A 20,039-nucleotide genomic window follows, 5' to 3' on the forward strand; every position below is an offset into this window, starting at 1 on the left:
TTTCTTACGGACCTTGCACACACTCTTCACTTTCAACTCTCATAACTTTTGACAGGATGACTCTACTGCTCTGACAGTTGGCATCACATATGAACAGAATGTGTTAATATTTAAAGGCATGCTTAATTTCAATTTAATCTGGCAATCCCTTCATTGTTGTTACTCCGGTGGTTAACATCCTAATCTTTGTCCCATTCATAGCACAACAAGCACGGCGTGGTATAGATTAAGCGCTTCAGTAGACACTGTACTTTAGAGCCTCTTTTCTCAGTTCACACTTTTCCTGAGTGTTTGCTTTCTTTCCAATATTTAGCTAGGTTAGGAGAGTCCATTTGATTTCAGTTATACAACATTTTAAAGCTTAAAGTCTTCTCTTACAGAATATGCTCTTAACTAAAATTCCATGTCTGGCAACTTTTTGTTTTGTTTTGTGATGCAGGGTCACATTTAATACATTATTCTTTTAGATTCAACCCCTATTTACTGAAGGGGATGAACTTTTGTTCTTCTTCTTTTTCAAGAAGCCCATTTCCTTGAGGCGTTTTGAACAGGAAGATTTTTTTAAAGACAAATGTATAGATTAGTATCTCTGTTCTTTTAATGGCACGCCACTTTCTTTTACTTAATTGTGTATTGATACCTCACTCAAACAATTAATCTTGTTTCATATCACTGTAGCATCACACCATATCATTGTTATTGAAAAGCGGAAAGGCTCAGGTATAACTATCAGTTTCTTTTTTTTTTCAAATTAACTCACTTCCTTCTTCACTCTTCGGGTATTTTGTAACAGGATCATTGTGCGCTGGAATTTCAATCACTTAACGGGGAATTCCAGTCGAGTTTGAAGTTAGATTGAACAGAGTGATTAAAGTGCGACAAGCACAAAAGTGCATATTTGGTCTACATCCAGGTAGGGAAGTTACAGAATTTCAAAGATTTGCAAAAATTAAACAGCTGAATCGATGAAAGAGCAATGTCATCACCTCACACTTTTCGATTGCTCATGTAGGCCTACATAAAAGGATGGTTATCATCATTAAAATAAATGGAAACTAAAATCTTTATTTGACGATTATTAGGCTTAGGAGGAAAATACAAACACCTGATAACTTAATTTGTACTTGACGATGTTACAATCAAAGAGAGAAAAAGAATAAAAGCCCGACCTTAAAGGCGATGGCTAGTAACCGATCAGTGGGAATCAGTGGGAATGCTGAGGGATGATTGTTCCAATCCTTGTGGGATTTATCTAAGAGTACATTATATATCTACTGTTGTGTGAAAATTATTTGCTTCAGAACGGTCTCATATTCAATTAATGTGCAGATTAATGCCCCGTCACTGACCAGGGACGCTTACCTGGAAAAATTAAACTGCACATTACTTGAATATGAGACCATTCTGAAGCAAATAATTTGTACACAAGAATAGATATATAGTGTACTCTTAAATGAATCCCACAAGGATTGGAACAATCATCCTCCAGCATTCCCACTGATTCCCACAGATCAGTTACTAGCCATCCCCTTTAATGCAATATGTACATTAATCTCGTTAGAAACTAGAACAGCTTGGGACACACCAAAAGTATACTTGGAAGAATGATAATATTTATCCGTCTTTCGTCGTTTCCCAACAAAATGATTTTGTAGCATTGCGTTCACTGCTTGGGTGTGTCTTGTAAGTGCGCAGGATGGAATGGTTTTGTGTGCTGCCCGCACTCAGACAGGCAATGATAAACGGGTTGAAATAATTGCCGAATAAATCTGTTGTTCTCCAGGTCATATTTTCTCTTTTTTCTCTCTCTCTTCAGTATGTCTGACCGTAAGATACATTAATAAGATTTATATTCTATACTCAGACAATGATATTCTAAAGAGTGTTTCAAGTGTCTTGTTAAAGGTACTTGGGGCATTATGTAGGGGTTGAACTTTCGTGCCGTCAAACCCCCGTTTGAGGCGAGACCCCATCGCCAAATACCCCTATACCCGCTATACCCCCCTAACGATTCCTCGTTTGAGAGTTGGGAGTCGAAGTACTCGCCCACTGCAAAATAACTTTCTACTCAGGCGTGGCAAACCTGGAGGCCAAGCCAGGGTTTAATGACCGCAACAGCTGTCATATTACGTAAGAGCATGATAAGGATATCTGCCTGTGGCAGACCATTCAAAGTGCAATCAATTTTCTCTATTCTTTCTAAAGTTTTAGATTTTATATTCTATTGAGAAATTCTATAGTCATCCGTTTTGAATTTCGAACGAAAAAAATTGACCCATAAATAACGAAAATACAGGAATAAGAAGGAGAGCATTGTAGAAGTTTGTCGACGCACACATGTACCATGGAGCTACATAGCCCATGCCAAAACCAAAACAATCTCCTCCTCTCGCGGGTGCCCCCCCCCCCCCCCCCCCCTGTGGCGGTGACTGATGTTTAGATTAGTCCAGGGTCAAGAAACAGGTGTTTTATATCTTTGGTTTTTAAGTCCTTGATTGCCAAGATATACACTGGCATTGTCTACAGGGGTGTAGCTTCTTCAAACGAGAGATTTGCCTCATGTTGTGTTTGCTCTTTTTCTAGAAGCCCATTTTCTCTATGTGTTTCGCAACAGGAAGAGCTTTTTTTTTTTCATTTTGGAGACGAATGTAAAGACAAAGTGTTTTTTATTTTTTGGTCTTTTAGTGACACCCACTTTCTTTATCTGGTACGTGCATTTTATCTTCACTCAGGCAAATCCCGTTTCTTACAATTGTCAGATTACATCAATGTTATTGAAAACAGGAAGGCTGAGATCGAGATATGTCTATCAGTTTCCATTCTATTGTATTTTCAAAGAACTCCATGCAATTCTCTTCGGGTTTTTGTAACAGGATCATTCTGCGGTGGAATTTTAATCAGTATTAAAAAGCGGGAAATACCAGGCCGGCTTGAAGTTAGATTGAGAAGAGAGAGATAATAATACATGAAAAGTACAACACTGCAAATTTGGTCAAAATCGGTATTGTGACCCTGCATAACAAACAAATAAACAAACAAACGAACAAAGGAGTTAGATATTGCAAAGAAAGCACACACTCTGGACAAGTGCTGACGAGAAAAGAGGCTTTGAAGTTTTGGTTCTATTCAACTGCTTAATGTTACCAAGCAGTGGTAGATGTCAAATTAATGGGATTGCAAAAAAGAAAAAAACAACCAACAAACAAACAAACCAGGATGTAAACCACGACATCAACAACAATGCAGGGATTATCAGATTCAGCTGAAGTCAAATAAACATTATGCTTCATTAATAATCTATCCATGTCTACTACCAATAATTTCAAAGCATTTAGGTGCAGTAATCTTTTAAAAGTTATGAGAGCTGGGAAATGTAGAGTGTGGAAAAAAGATTTGTTACAATTGAAAAGGGGTCTATTAAAGACAAGATTAATTACGCTTTTGTATAATATCTATACATAGAAAAAACACAGTTTTTCATTCGTTTTATGATACCGAACTTTTGAATAAAGCAAAAGAAAAGTTTACCTAAAAGTATGAAAATTTCATGATTGACTTCGTAGAACCTTTTCACATTGCGTTCTCGTATCCACCTTGAGTTCTCACGCAAACTCAGGTTGTGCGACTTTTTGTGGTTTTTGTAATGCACTGTCATAAATTTACCTGCTAGGGAAGTTATGAATTTCCGGACATTCGTAAATTGTTGCAAAGGAGATCTTGAGCACTCGAGATTTCAAATAAATATGAAAATGGGTAAGGTTATGTTCTCATCACCTCGCATAGATTTCGAACATTATAATACGAATTAAAATGTTACCAATAATACAGAGCGGGACATGAAAACGAGGAAGAGGTAAGCCAATTTTCTTCCAGTTTGCAAAACTTATATCGTTTGCCCTTATCATAGAATGTGACTTCATCAATCTTTGGAGTGATAAACTTTTTTCATTTGTTTAGCCTAGAATTACCCTTTTCGATTATAAAACGTAAATTATAAACAAAGGTAAATAAATGTGACCGTGCACCTCAAAACGAACATAAAGTCGCACACACTGATTTTGCGCGAGGACTGAAAATAAGTGAAATGGGTCAACCTAACCGAACTTGACTTTTTCATATTTTCTGAAAGAGCGGGTCTTCTTTTACATTATGCTAAAATGTTTTTCATAAAACGGGCAGAAAAGTGTGTTTTTTTAGTAGTTTATCTCGAACATTTTTTGGTAGAATAGTGTGATTAGGTGTGTCTTTAGAATCCCTTTTTCATTTCTGAAAAACCTTGTCCACACTCTTCACTTTCAACTCTAATAACTTTTGAAAGAATAGTGCTACTGCTTTTAAAGTTGGAATTAATTATGGACAGAATGTGTTAATGAGGCATGCTTAATTTCGGTTTAATCTCATAATCACTTCATTGTTGTTACTCTGGTGATTTACTTCCTGTTTTTTGTCCCATTCATCGCACAGCCAGCACGGTTTGGTAAAGATTAAGCGCTTGAATAGACACTGTACTTTAGAACCTGTTTTCTCAGTTCACACTTTTCCTGAGTTTGTGCTTTTTTTCCCCCCAATATTTAGATAGGTTAGGAGAGTCCATTTGATTTGAGTTATACATCATTTTAAAGCTTAAAGTCTGCCCTTTCAGACTATGGTCTTAACTAAAAATCCATGTCTGGCGACTTTTTGTTTACTTTGAGGTGCAGGGTCACAAAAAATGTATAAGGTATATACTAGTTATTGGAACATCGGTTCTAATCTCTATTAATGGGTTCATAGTTAGATGCCCTTCGATGAAAATGATATTTGCTGGCTACTCGAAGACTTTATCTCTTTAGCACTCAAGTCATGTCAAGACATGTGTATTCTGTCAAGAGAAGATATTAGCATTCTTAACACGACTTGTCAAAAACTACTCCCCTCTCTGATTTAGAGAAATGTCATTATCAAAGACACTTTACTTGATTTCGTACATGTTATTTTATGCGAACTTTCTTTTTAAATTGAAGTACACTCCCTTTGCACAATCTCGAATCTTTACTTATCATAGAATGTGAGCAAAATTGGTCAACTCTTTTTATAGCAGTACCTTAAAATCATGTAGGATATTTTACACTAAAACAATTTCAGTAATTTTATTCAAACCTCTGACAATAAAAATAAAGCGAGCAGCAGCCTTTCTTCGTTATTTTTTTAAATTTCTTAAAATCAATTTAGGAAAAGCATTGAAAACAAACAACACATTTGTCTTAAAGGGGAATGAGACCCCGATGTATGTGTTGATCAAGCAAATGCATTAATTTAGTGGAACTCACCAGTTTAGTTTGAGGAAAATAGGACAATCCATTCCAAAGTAATGATTCTGTTTGTTGTTGACATTATCACCATCTTCAAACCGCTAACTTCATTGATGTACATGTATTTCAATTTTCAACTATTTGATTCGATTTGAATCATCTCTTCACTGTATGGAATCAGTTTGTAATTTCTTTTTTTGAGCATTATCATCAAACACTCAAATAGGTACAATCAAACCTGTCTTTAGCGGCCACCCAAGCGAGACGAAGAAATGGCCGTTACAGACAGGTGGCCATTATAGCAGGTTCTTTACTCTTTTTCTCATGTTGTTAGTGGTCTTATACAGCAGGTGGCCGCTATAGACAGGTAGTTGCCAAAACAGGTTTGGCTATCATTATAATTATGAAAAGCTTGCTTCCAAAAGGCGCTAAATCCATCATTTTTAATGGATATAACGATTTTTGGAGTAAGCCTTTCATATACCATTCATGCCATGGTTATTTCTTACAATTAAAAAAAAGAAAAACATCACGCATATGCATCTATAATCATTGCTCTTTTTAATATATGCACATGAATCAATTGGTTTCATTTCTCTTGTGCTAATATTTGTGACAATGTACACTTTATAGCGACATTATGATCGCTTTCAATATAGGGATCACCACCAAGGCGATGCCCAGAGGATTGAGTTTATTCAGTGTATTTTGGACACCTTTATTATGACTCCTATATCTGCAAGAATTTGATAATTATTTCATAATGTTGTGTTAGGTTCTACGTTCTTGTCAAATCTCAATTAAAACAAAAATGAAACGACATTCACATCAGTCTATGTAAAACGAATATTGCATTGCTTTTATTGATTGTTTTTGTTTTTTATTGTTCCATATTCTACCTTAAAAAAATACATAAAACATAAACATCACAATTCAAAGGCATGGATGAATTGTCAAGTACAGCTTATGAGGCAATACATCATTGCTTGTAGGGTATAGATTCTCAGATGCGGATGTGAGATTAATTCTTACTTCGTATATGTAGTTGAAGGAATGACACTTTATGAATTGGAGAAATATGACGTTGAAAAATAAAGAAGAATAAGAAAAAAAAAAAGAAAACAATGTCCGCGGCACAATACTTCTTGAGAGTTGCGTAATCACCCGAGCGAGGTACAAGTCAGATGCAGTGTACCAAAGCAGAGATACCAAATGTGTACAAAGGAAGTTCAGGAGACAATACAGAAATCACGAGCGAGGCACAGGTTACACTGTAAAAACATCGGTGTTAGATTTAACACCACGGGTGTTAAATCTAACACCGATCAAACTTCAATAAAGGACCACACCCACCGGTGTTGAAAATGCACTGTGATGGTGTTGAAAAGTGTTCACCTGACACTTCGTGGTGTTAATTTGACACTGTACCTGGTGTTATTTTGACACTGTACTGGTGTTAATTCAAAAATGACACCACATGGTGTTGATTTGATATTTGTTGGTGTTAATATCAATGGTTTAACACCCGTCCAGCTTCAATAAGAGACCACACCAGCTGGTGTTACTTTGGTGTAAATTTGTTTTCACATTTTTTCAAAAATCTAGTATTTTAATGTAAAATTCTTGATCGTCTTGTTTAAATTAAAAATCAACAAGAAGTGCAGTTACTAAGAAACTCTTCAAAAAACAGTATAAAATTTGGAAATGACACCCGGAGGTGTTAATTTAACACCATAAATGAGCACCGAAAATTTAACACCAGCTCGGTGTTCACTATTTAACAAAGAACTTTTTGCAGTGTACATTATCGATAATGTCAGTAATACGAAGTATGAACAGATAATGTCGAGGAGGATTGAAGAATAGCTATAGATATGAATTCTTAAAAAAAAAATAGTTTAAGTTTATGTGACAATTAAAAACCCTTTAGAGTATTTCGGGATTTTTCACATTGATGTTGAGTTGTCTTTATTTCTGTTGATTGATGTTTCATATCAGGTTGATCTGAAAACAATTCAAGTGCAGATGCAATCACGTTTGTAAGACATGGATGATCATTACCTCTGCTTCAAAATGATACATGACTCACGTACATGGGCGCGTGATACGAGCATTATGCACACATTTCACAAACATCTAATCATTACCACGATGTGCACATGCCCATCCACACGTACACGTACACCAATACTCACACACGTTTACAAACACAGGAATTACACGCAAACAAATCCACCAAAAAAAAAAAAAAATCGTTTGAAAAACAAAACAAAATAAAGTAAAACTGCCCGTCCATACACGCACCGGAATTTTCCCTTGCAGTGATCCACGTTGTATTCACACCACCCCTCAATACTATATGATAAGATTACTTGTGGCAAATGACCGATATTCTCTAAGGGGGCGTTGTCGAAATAAAACTTCTCCCGATGGAGGACATCCTGTATTGTGTTCGTCGTAACTTTATTGGATTTGGTGGAATATAATCGATTATCAATTATTGTAACTGCAGTTTACCCACACAATATTTAATGATTAGTATAAATGCTCATCTTTTCCAACCAACACTTATTTCCGTCCAATGTATGGTTAATTTTTGATGTCCTTTGTTAATTTGCACCATTTAGGGGCAAAAATGAAAATATATATATATATATATATATATATATATATATATATATATATATATATATATATATCGAATCAAGTGCATTTACATGCAATTGTCCATGATGATGTTATACCTCGTAACCATGATGTCGAAATTTATCATTAGGATCGCTCATTTACGACGTCATATTATAGGCTCCTTTTGTAAATCAATTTTATATCACTCGTTGTTTCAAAATTAGCAATCACTCATGAGATCTTAACGCGTGCATATGTATAGCCTGGCATGCTCTCGTCAAAATTATAACCGAAATCTTTCGAAGGACTCAGAAACCACTTCCTATTCTTTACAGGCCATTGAAGCATTTAAGGTTCTGTGCGAGCCATATATTAACTTTATTCAAACTATATGATTCCAGCATGAAATAAAACCATGAAAAAAAATCAAAATTATGTCATTGAATATTTACATATTATATTTGAGCGTAAAAAATTACTTTATTCTGGATTTGGCTATTTCAGACTCATTGCAAAACGGTTCCGTTTAATAATGCGCATGTAGACCATGCAGGTAGATTATAACAAGGATTAAAAGAAAAAAAGAAATCAGAAGCTAGCTTGGATGTATAAATCAGGTTCCAGACTAAACATACTGCATTCTGTATCTTATACAAATAATGACTGCTATGAGGGGCACAGTTAAAAGTATGGGCCCAAGGTGCTGTGAAAACCGTAACCATGCCCGAAGTGAAGCTGAGGGCATGGTTATGGTTTTCATATCACCGTGGGCCAACATAATTTTAACTGTACCCCGAATATCAAGCAGTCATTATTTATTTTATATACCGAAAATATAGATTATAGTCTCTTTTACAGCACTCGTAATCAATGCTGATCGACAGCGCGGCGGTCGTATCATTGGTGCGTACATGAGTGATCATCTGTGTGTAGAATGTAGAGTTCTGTGGGTTCGACTCTCTCCAAACCAGTCCGCTAGTCTCTTTCACAGCACGCTGATCGAATGCGCGGCGGTCGTATCATTGGTGCGTACATAATGAGCGATTTATGAGTACGGGGTCGCGACTGTCTCCAAAACCTATTTACTAACTGTGCCCGAGCCCCGGTCACAGTAACTCAACTAGAAATGTCGCTTTGGCGACTGGTATGCCTCCGCCATAATGCATGATTTTCCCAATAGGTCTAGATAGTACATGTGGACAATGTGTGATTACATTTTCACAAAATTGGCAAAATATTGAAATGACAAGTTTGTCACAAATGTGTTGAATGTTCACCTTCCTTGACCTAGGTTTAATTGGATGAATAGGAGAGCATGTATCTAGGGATTTAAGGACTTTAACTTGACTTTGACCTATTCATACATTTAGGCATTGAGTAATTTTCACGGTACAGGTGTGGAGAAAAAGTGCAATTTCTGAATTGAATAGTAAATTGTTACCATTTTCATCTGGCCCTTGACCCTAAAATTCATAAGATAATCACTTTCAGGTAGAACATGCATAATATGTACTAAGTCTCAAGATAACTTGAACCACTTCCGAGATATGGAGGAAAAAGTTAGTTCAGCACTTTCACTTGATCTTTGACCTTTTGGGCAAAAAAAGAAGAAAAAAAAACTTTCCAGAGAATTTCTATTAGGTTACACATGCATACACCAAGTGTAAAAAAATAACCCTGCTGGCATTGCATAAATATGAGGGAAATAGTAAAATTTTGAAGTGTTGCACTTGACCTTTGACCCCTGACCTTTGACCCCATGAACCCTACATTCTCTAGATAATCACTTCCAGTCAGTACATGTATACACTATGTTTCATAAGATACCTTGAACAATTTTCCAAGGTACGGAGAAAAAAAAAGAAGTTTTAATATTTTTACTTGACCTTTTGACCTTTGAACTTTGACCTCATGACCCAAACTTTCACCAGAGAATCTTAATTGGGTAATACATGTCTACACTAAGTTTCAAGAAAATATCTTCTGGCATTCAATGGATATGGTGGAAATAGTGAAATTTTATGTATTTGACCCTGACCTTTTGACCTTTGACCTTTGACCTCATGACCCAAACTTTCACCAGAGAATCTTAATTGGGTAATACATGTATACACTAAGTTTCGAGAAATCGTTCAGGCATTCAATAGATATGGTGGAAATAGTGAAATTGTATGTATTTGACCCTGACCTTTTGACCTTTGACCTTTGACCTCATGACTCAAACTTTCACCAGAGAATCTTAATTGGGCAATACATGTATACACTAAGTTTCAAGAAAATATCTTCAGGCATTCAATAGATATGGTGGAAATAGTGAAATTTTATCTATTTGACCTTGACCTTGACCTTTGACCTTGAGCATGTGCACCCAAAAGTTGATAGGCACAACTTCACCCCCTAATACACATACATGCCAAGTTCCATTAGGATACCTCAACAGGTTTTGATAGTTACCTTGTCCACAAAATTCATTACGGACGGACGGAAGGACGGACGGACGGACAACCCGAAAACATAATGCCTCCGGCACCACTTCGTGGCGGAGGCATAAAAATAGGGCGCAGCTATTTTCATGACTCCCCTTTTAACCAATCAGATGAGAGGATTGTAGATATGAGGTATGAGATAGATGATATAAACCTCCTCGCCTGCATATGTCGCACTCATAAAGATTTCAGTACATGGATTGTTTCATTGAATAACGACTTCTTTATCAAACGTTATCTTGCTTGAATTAGGGTCAGGTGTGGCAAATATTTCAGTCTGTATCTTTGTTCAGGCAATATCTATCGCCTCCCCCCTCGATTCTGCCTATCAACCGTGTCGTCTGTCACGAGATCGAATCCCGTTCTTGATTGGAGTTCGCAGTCCGTTATACAGTGACCAATGGGAAAGAAGATCATCTCGTTAAGAACTTAATATACATGTCTGTTTTCGGTCGGGATATCAAAACTGCAGAGATTATGGACGCCAATTTTGAAATCGAGTCACTTCCTCATTTCTGCTATATTCTGACTCTGAAACGAAATCTTGGTCCTGAAAGTGTCCAGAAACCTCCAATTCCAAATTCAGCTGAGACTATTCGGGTAAGGTTCTGATGGCCTTAGGATATTGTAATGTTACAAGATACAAATAGATTATTATTGTTTTTTCTCTCTTTCTGATGAATTTCAAGTAGTTAATGTATGTGACGGAAGAAAGGGGTGTTACATAATCAAAATAGTCTGATGATTTGTGTTGACATATTTATAGGGTCTTTATTCACTTCACCTATAGGTGAGACCTTGGTATGTTTGTGTGAGCGTTATGTGTGTATAACTTACTTTTTTCCTCCATTATATGGGGTAATGTTTTCACCGTGTGTCTGTCTGTATGTTCGCTTTTAATTCAAAACCTTGCGAATGTATATAGATTAGTATTTAAGAAACAGCTTATGATGACATGAGAAGCACTTTTGCCAGTGGTCCGGGTCACCGTCTGTATCCTGGCATTGTTAAGTGATCCGTGTACATCACGGACCACCTTTCGTATTTGTATAAATGTTCAATGATTTTTTTCTAAAAAAAAAGAAAAAAATATTAAATTCCTCTTTGATAATTAGCCCTCGTGTTTAATGATAATGATCAGTTCTGATGTGGAAGCTAACAATGACCGCATGACATAGGTTTTGATTGTTACCATTGTTATTTGCATTTTAGTAACCCTTTATTTGATTAACCCGCCTTTCAGATATTTTGAAGATACATTAAAAGGAACCTCCGAAGGAGAAAAATTTATACAATATCACGAGACATGTCTATTAAAGATAAGCGATACTGCATTCTTTAGAATAAAGAAAGGGTTTTTTAAAAATTTTAAGAATAATTTTCCTGTACACAAATCCTTGTAGGTGTTAAAGCAAGAGACGGAACCAGTCACTGACAAGTAAAGTTTTTATTTGAAATGTTCGGTTTTTGAAAGAGAGAGAGAGAGAGAGAGAGAGAGTGTGTGTGTGTGTATGTGTGTTGGTGTTACGAACTTTCCTAATTGACGTACATCTCAGCAGCAATCGTTAAGCATACCAATTTTGAATACTGAGGTGTTGTTTTCATGGTGTTTTATGTGAAAAAAAAAGAGTAAAAGAGTTTACTTGAGTGCGAGATATTCAGCAGAGAAAGCACCCTCATTGTATTTCATATGGCATGTATGTTTGACTTTTTTTATTTCTTTTGTACAGCAAATTTACCTGGTATGATTTGAAAGATTGCACAGTGAACACCATAACCATGGAAAACAAAGCAACTCCTAAGATTCTTGTAATCTACACAGGAGGAACTGTTGGCGTTAAGAAAGTGAACAACGGTAAGTCAGTAGGAAACATGCTTTTCCACCTCCCTATTCACCCTTCTTCATGATCTCTGTTTAGCTACGCCACTCTGTATCAAACTGTCGATTCATCAGTTGTTTGAACAGTAATAAGATCCCGTCAAGTAAAAGAATAATGATAACAAAAGTTTGAATCAATTATGCATTAGCATCCCATGTCGGTCTTTGTTCCTAATTAAAGATAATTATGTGCATGGAACAGTGAAAACGTAAACGACATTACGTTGGGGTAAACTGGAAAGGCGTCTACGCTGAATGAAATCTTCTTTCTAATGTACGAAGATGATTCATTCAAAATACATAGCTATAATATGCATATTCGTGTGTGTGTCTGCCTTCCTGTACAATAATTTAATGCATGTGATTTCCTACATGAAAAAAGATGGAAAATAAATGTTATACAAACTTGAACTTGAAACTTGTGTGTGTGTGTGTGTGTGTGTGTGTGTGTGCGCGCGCGCGCGCGCGCGCGTGCGTGTATGTGTATGTGGGAAATGCAGTTTCACAAAATAATGCATTTGGATAATGAATATTTCTTCTTCATCATATTCATGCCAACAGTCTACATACCCGTGAAAGACTATTTGCCTGACTTCATTAGGAACACGCCGACAGTCTACGGCAGGCAAACGGCCAGCATCCAGAGCCTCAGTACCTTCGATCTCACGTAATTACCTTCATTACGTAAACGAACACATTGGACAGGACCTCAATGTTATCACACAAAAGGCCGATATCATTCGATCTTGTACAAGACAATAAATGAACTATAACTAATACAAATCTGCACCCATGTATTTGATAAATACTTGACTTCACTTAATAAGCTAATTATAAAAGTAATCCCATTCCTCCCCCTAATACGCGCACTCTTTCGGAGACATTGCAGCCTACGATAACTATTAAACAATTAGAGTGAAGTAAAATATTCTACTTTGATGTAATGTATTTTGCCGGAAATAATTGCATCGGTCAAAAGCGTTTATGATACTAACACTGAAAGGATGGGATGGTACAAACATAAAACAAAACTTGTCATTAATAGCATATCATTACGTTGTACAAGCATAGTCTTTTGAGTGGGTACCTCCACTTTTTTCGCAAAATGTATAAATATGTCTGTATGAAAAATGCCTAATTTTGTAATGATTATTGACAAATATTATTCTTTCCTACCTATGTATCATTCCTTCAAACGCATGTCGAATCTATATTTTTTTTTTGTACATTCTGTTGAAAGAAGTGAAAATAAAACCTTTGAATTGAATTTAATTGAATTGAATTACCAGAATCTGGTATCATTTAGTACTTGTTTAGCGTAGGATGTCAATGATGTTAACTAACAGTGCCTAGTCAGAGTGTTTTGGAGTCAAAGTCATCATGCTTAAACCCTTCGCCATGGTGACGGTATCCATAGAAACCGAGAGGGCAGCCACATCCGCTACAGCATTTTGGAGTGGGAGACTATCAAGGACTCCAGTAATATCAACGCCGAAGACTGGAAGCACATGGCAAAGGATATCCGACGATACTACACCGTCTTCGATGGGTTTGTGATCCTACACGGCACGGACACGATGACCTACACGGCATCGGCTCTCTCCTTCATGCTGGATAACCTCGCCAAGCCCGTTGTCATCACGGGCGCGCAGATTCCTATAGCCGAGTTCCGCAGCGATGGGGAGAACAACATGCTGGGCGCCCTTGCCATGGCCAGTACTCGGCACGATGATGGCAGGGTGATTGCTGAAGTAAGGCGATAATGAAAAGTGGTCGTTCTCTTTGATACGGAATACAATAAAGAACATTTTCATTTTAACACCAAATACGAAAAAAAAAAACCTCACTATATAAGTAATATTCACTATTTTTGCAAACAAAGTATTAGATTAAGATGATAAAGGAAAACATAAAGATAAACAGTAGTTCCACCACCTGATTATATACACTCGGTGAACAGTTGATCTTGTATTTTAATGTTCTTCTGTAATATTAAATTACATCATAATTATCGCCCGAAGATTTCAGCCTGTACAGTTACAATAGTACACCTCCCCCCCCCCCCCCCCCCCCCATCAAGGCAGCCTATGTTGGAAATGATAAAGGTATAACATTACATTTTGTATAATTAATTCAACGCCCCATCACCCAACAAGGAGAGTATAGGACTTTTTTTCCCCTCATCTGCACCCAATCCCCGATACGCCCTTTATCTTTCAGGTCTGTATATTTTTCAACAACAAGCTGATCCGTGGCAATAGAAGCATGAAAATGTCCTGCTCCAAATTGGATGCCTTCGACTCCCCGAACTTCAAACCACTCGCCACCTTGGAAGACAACATCGAAGGTGACTCACCGGGCCCTTCAAGTTAGACCAACGGCATCCACTTGAGCTTGTTGCGCAAAGTTACTACAAGTATAATCATAATATGGGAGGATGGTGGTTTTGTGTGCGCTTTAAAAAAAAAATAAAAACATAAAAAACATAAAATCAAAACAAAAACGTAATGGTATTCAGGCCTCATTGAGAAAAAGGGGTATGTTGAAAATATATATTTTTTTCACTCATATCAATTGTTATCTATCTACTCTTATGAATCATTATACTATTTTTTCTACTTTTGAACCTGATTCTTAAAAAAATAATATCTTTGGAATAGATCTGAAGTCTATAAAAATAAACACAAAATAGTAAAGACTTTGTTCGATCAAATGAAATGAATGCTGTATTAGATTCTAGATTTAAATTCTGCACGCTTTCGTATCATGGTGCTCGTTCATCGTCTATTTTCAACGATGAAGCAGAAGTTTTTGAGCTTAATCAGCTGATCAAGGTCAATTTTGTACTGAAAAACTTACGTCTAACTTTGTTTTGTAAAACTGTTCAATACAAAATTTGTATAGGTTTCTGTTTATGTGTGAATGGATTTACACGAACTCATTGTTTGTATTTGTGTCATTGCAAAATATTGTGTGATGTCAAACTAAATTCAAATAAAATAAAATCAATTACAAAAAAAAAAATATATATGTATATATATTTCAGAAGGTACACTCAGACAGTTCATGGAAAATCCAGGCTACTTCAGTAATAAAAAATGGCTTCTTTATAAGCAGCGTCCTTTATCTTCTATTGTTTTATCCAAATGTGACATTAAATTCGTTCATCCCATCATGTTAGTGAACTGGAATGATGTTCGTCAACCTGTTCCTGGTAGAGAGTTCAGTATAAAGGCGAACATGACTGCCAAAGTCACCCTCCTTTGGATGTATCCCACCATCACCGTCGACACGGTGAGTTTGGGGCATTGTTTGGTATAAACACGACCTTCGCCACGGTAAGTATGGGGCAACAATCTGTTAATAACACGACCCTCGGCAGGATGAGTTTGAAGCAAAAGTCTATAACATGACCATCGACCCGGTGAGTTTGGGGCATTAGATAATACATGGCATTCGACACGGTGAGTTGCCGGAAATAGTTTGTATAATATACAGATTTTTCCCCATTAATAATGTACATGTAAAATGCATTATTATCATGTCCATAACTTTATCCGTGGTACGGTGGTGACTTTCTTAAGACAAAATTCTACATATAGCTGGACGTCATCCTCGATACGGCAAGCCTCGTGTAATACATGTTACATTCCCGTTGACAAAGTGAAGTTGGGGCAATAGCTGGGAGTATAATGTGCATAGCACCATACTTGATAAGGTGAGTTTGAGGTGATAGTCGCCTAATCACCTACGACGCTAAGACTTTGAGGCAATAGATGGTATATAAAAATTACCCTTAACACTGACACCTCGGCAAGAATCTCTGTGTATAAAATTTCTTCCTAGTCGACATTTTAGGTTTTGGGGCAATAGTTGGCAATTAACGGAGCCTTGCAAACAACGCAAGGACTACAGTAGTCGGTTTAATACCGATAATCAGTGACACGTGTTTCCCCTGCTCACAAGTTAATTGTGCGCAGAGGACTTACGCGTGTCACGGTGTATTAGTATTAAACGGGATCTAGTATTTAAAATCTCTGCAAGTTTTCCCATTGGGAGACATACATCAAACCAATGCAATCAGAGGACAAAACTGAATTGAGCGATAAGGAATAACATAAATAATTGTTGTCAAACGGAAACGAAGAAACAATGACCTGTAACAGGTGGATTATTCTGAAGACAGTTTCTGGTAAGAGCAATGTTCTGAAATGAGGTAAAATGTCTGTTTTTGTTTTTATTTTACGAAGATGTACACATTTGGAATGTATAGCATAAGAACTATGTGCGTTTTTGACGATCTTTTTGCGTGTTTTCCTATCGCATGTATCTTGCATGTTGTGTGGTGATTGACTATGAAGGGATGTTTCCTACTGGATTCGTGAGTGAATTCTTAGTATGAATAATTGTTTCGTGTGCAAAATAGTGTCTCTACAAAAATGTAGCTCTTGGTCATTTGAAAGACAAGCACTTATAGATTTACCATAGTATTTATACATTAAAGTTTGGCACTTTCTGTTCATCTTTGCTCCTTACATGTTCAAGGTAACTAAAATCCATAAAAGTTACATTGATTTGAAAAAAAAAAAAAAAAAAAAAAACGTATTCCCAAAGCATGACTGCGTTGCATTCTCAGAATGATGTCGCACACAGAGGGTTTACACCATGGCACATAAACAGTTACAGGTTGTTGATAATCTTTTGACCAAGCTCTGAGACAACCTTGCGCGATATTAATGTAATCAAAGATCCGTACTGTCATTTTCTGTTCATTTCGTGACAGACTGACTCCACCCTTAATCGCAATGGAAGGGTCAATCCAGTCAACGGTTTATTCAACTTCGAAAATGATATAGAATTGATTGTTTAATTAACGTCCATATACAACTGATTCGCGGTCTTACATAATTCAACCTTGATTTTTTAGGTGAGGGCGAATCTCCGTGGTGACATCAAGGGCGTGGTGCTGATGACTTTCGGCGCGGGAAACGTGCCATCAAATCGCCAAGACATCTTGAGCGAGATTCAGAATGCCGTAGAGGGCGGCAAACTAATTGTAAACTGCACCCAGGTTCCTCACGGAAAAGTCGAAGCGTCTTACGAAACGGGAGAAGTGAGTGTTGTTTTTAAAGGAAAATGAAATCCTAAAATGCATGTCGATTGAGTGAATGGAGCAATGCCATTAGTAAAATACATAACTGAAAGTTTCAGGAAAATCGGACAATCCGTTCATGACTTTTATATTTTGGAAGTTTTTTTTTTTTTTTTTTTTTTTTTTTTTTTTTTTACTAAACCACTGATGGATCAGAATACTACCAAAGGTCATAGCATCACATAATGCATTTCAAAGTAAAGAAATTATAAAAACAATTCATTATTTTACATAATTATGTACTTTTCTACCATAATTATAATGAAAGAGTGCTAGACTCACATTTTTGCGACAGAAGAGAGAATAATTATCATTACCCTTAACACATCTCTATCAGTAACAAGTCCACTGGCAAGGAATGTGTACTTCTAATAATTATGAAATGAAATTGTTTAGTATTTTCTTAAGGTTTTCTTTCATAATGGTAGTATATGATCTGTATTCTTGTGATCCGGTAGTCTTTTCCCAAAATGAAAAATAAAAAATCACAACTTTTGAGCGGATTGTCCGATATTCCTCAAACTCACTGATATGTTCTACTAGAGTTGCTGCTTTCACTCAATCCACTTACCTGATATTTGGGGTAAATTCCACCTTTCTAATAATAAAGTCAGGAATAGGCAGAGGATTATAGGATAAGATCAGGTAGGAAAATCACCTCCCTGGGTCTGGAGATCGAAAAAAAACACACACCTGATGTGTTTTTTTCTCAAATGTTATGTTGCCTGAGCGAGGGAGACACTGTAAAACTACAAAATGAAATATCTTATTGCACGAGAGTCATGGAGGCATATAATTTCTCAAATAATCAAAGTTCTTGATAACACAGTTTGTTTGATGGCGTGTGCATTAACAGTATACATAATCGAATTTGGTGTGAATCAAAGTTACAAAGATGAACGGTTATTACATTTTCATAAGTGCACTGGTCACGTGCTTGTTGTAAGAGTAATCATTTCAAATGATTTTGAATCAAACGTCAAAACAAAAACAAGCAAAGATCTAGTTTTGCTCTTTTATTCAGTTCTTACGTTAAGCAGTAATTTTGTTCCGACCTTCATACAAATACGTGTCTCATCTGAAACCCATAGCACATATTCCATAGAATTTTGAAATAATTAAATCTTTGAAGTTGAAAACTCTTAGATCGTTTTAGTCGCTCACTCTGTGGAAAAAAAAAATAACGCAAATATCACCTATACACAATTACGGCATTTATTAGATCCGTCACGAAATAATACAAAAAGGGGATGACCACGTCATTATGACTTACTAAAAGTATACTACATGCCGGGTGGGAAAACGGACTTGTCAGTGTCCGCCATGTCCTTTATTTTACACTCAAAAGCGGGATTTGTGTGCGAGTGTGCGTGTATGTGTGCGTGTGCGTGTGCGCGCATGTTTTCAATTTTCGCTGTAAAATTTTACCCGAAATGTTGTTTTCAATGTACATGATATGGCGTCTCAAAAACTGATTTTCTTACATGTTGGTTCTTAAACCATACTCGTATTTTGAAGGAAATGCTTGGAACCCGATTTCAACATCGCACAAAGTCTAGATCTCTACCCTAATTTCAATAAAATAACGTTTTGAATGTTATAAACATGATAAGAATTCCATAGTTATCGCCACTGCATGTTCTCAGAGGTGAAGCACATGCAAGTTTTCCTTCCCCGTTATTAGTTTGCCAAATTGTTTGTTATTCATCTTTGTTTACCAAGGCTGTGCTAAGAGCCGGGGTAATCCCCCTCTCCGATATCACCCCAGAGGCGGCGCTCACCAAACTTAATTACGTCATTTCAAACGCAACAGACATGGATCGCCTACTCACACGTGATCTGCGGGGAGAGATGTCAGAGATGCACAACCAGTATGACATGGAGCAACTTGAAAATCGCGTGCGCAACTTGAACTTCTAGACGATTCTTGAGTATACTCGGGCAAATGTTTATGGAAAATACGTGATGTAGCAAAATCAGACCATCCTCCAAGGGTTTAAAATCGTCTTCTACGTAAATATCCTTTAATGATGATGAATCCTACTTTGTTTTGGGTTTTGTTTTTTTTTTCACATGATCATTCTCATTTTGCTCGCTATCCTTTCAGCCATTTTAACTGCACTGGCAACGTGTGAGAGATGAATCATACTATAATTCGAGCAACGTTTGACTGTCTGTCTGCCCGTTTGTCTGTCTGGCTGTTTGTTCCTCTACTCCTCCCAGGTCCTTGGTCCGATCTCCATCAAACTTAGTGGGTGGATGCAGATTGACTGCGAAATTTCCCTTGAGGGGTTCATTTTTGGAAAGGTCAAGGTCACAGGGGGCAAAGGTCAACTTCTTATCTTCGTCAGCTGCAATAATCAGACATCCGATAGAGGGCGCTATATTGATTTCTTACTTTTCCTACCTTGGCTGCATTGGTACATGCGGTGGCACCTCGGTATGACATTCCCCCACAAATATCCTTAATGGGGATTTACCAGGTGTAGGCCTACTTATGCTTCCTGCAAGTTTGGCCAAGATCGGACCGAGGATTAGCGCAAAACAGTTATTTGACCTCCGTTGACCCAGTGACCTTGACCATTTCTCGGGGAATCCCCATA

At 36.9% G+C, this 20,039-nt stretch overlaps 1 protein-coding gene across 1 annotated transcript; it reads left to right on the forward strand.

The window, feature by feature from the left end:
- Positions 1 to 12,184: 12,184 nt before the first annotated feature.
- Positions 12,185 to 19,356, forward strand: LOC139726220 (L-asparaginase-like). The gene is made up of 7 exons (XM_071637287.1): positions 12,185 to 12,260; positions 12,846 to 12,951; positions 13,702 to 14,035; positions 14,505 to 14,631; positions 15,466 to 15,578; positions 17,212 to 17,397; positions 19,159 to 19,356. The coding sequence occupies exons 1-7, from the start codon at positions 12,185 to 12,187 to the stop codon at positions 19,354 to 19,356; spliced, it is 1,140 nt and encodes a 379-aa protein (XP_071493388.1).
- Positions 19,357 to 20,039: the final 683 nt, after the last annotated feature.

Source organism: Diadema antillarum, unplaced genomic scaffold (genome assembly GCF_040938485.1).
Source record: "Diadema antillarum isolate AM-2024a unplaced genomic scaffold, OU_Dant_1.0 seq00000081_RagTag, whole genome shotgun sequence".
NCBI lineage: Eukaryota > Metazoa > Echinodermata > Echinoidea > Diadematoida > Diadematidae > Diadema > Diadema antillarum.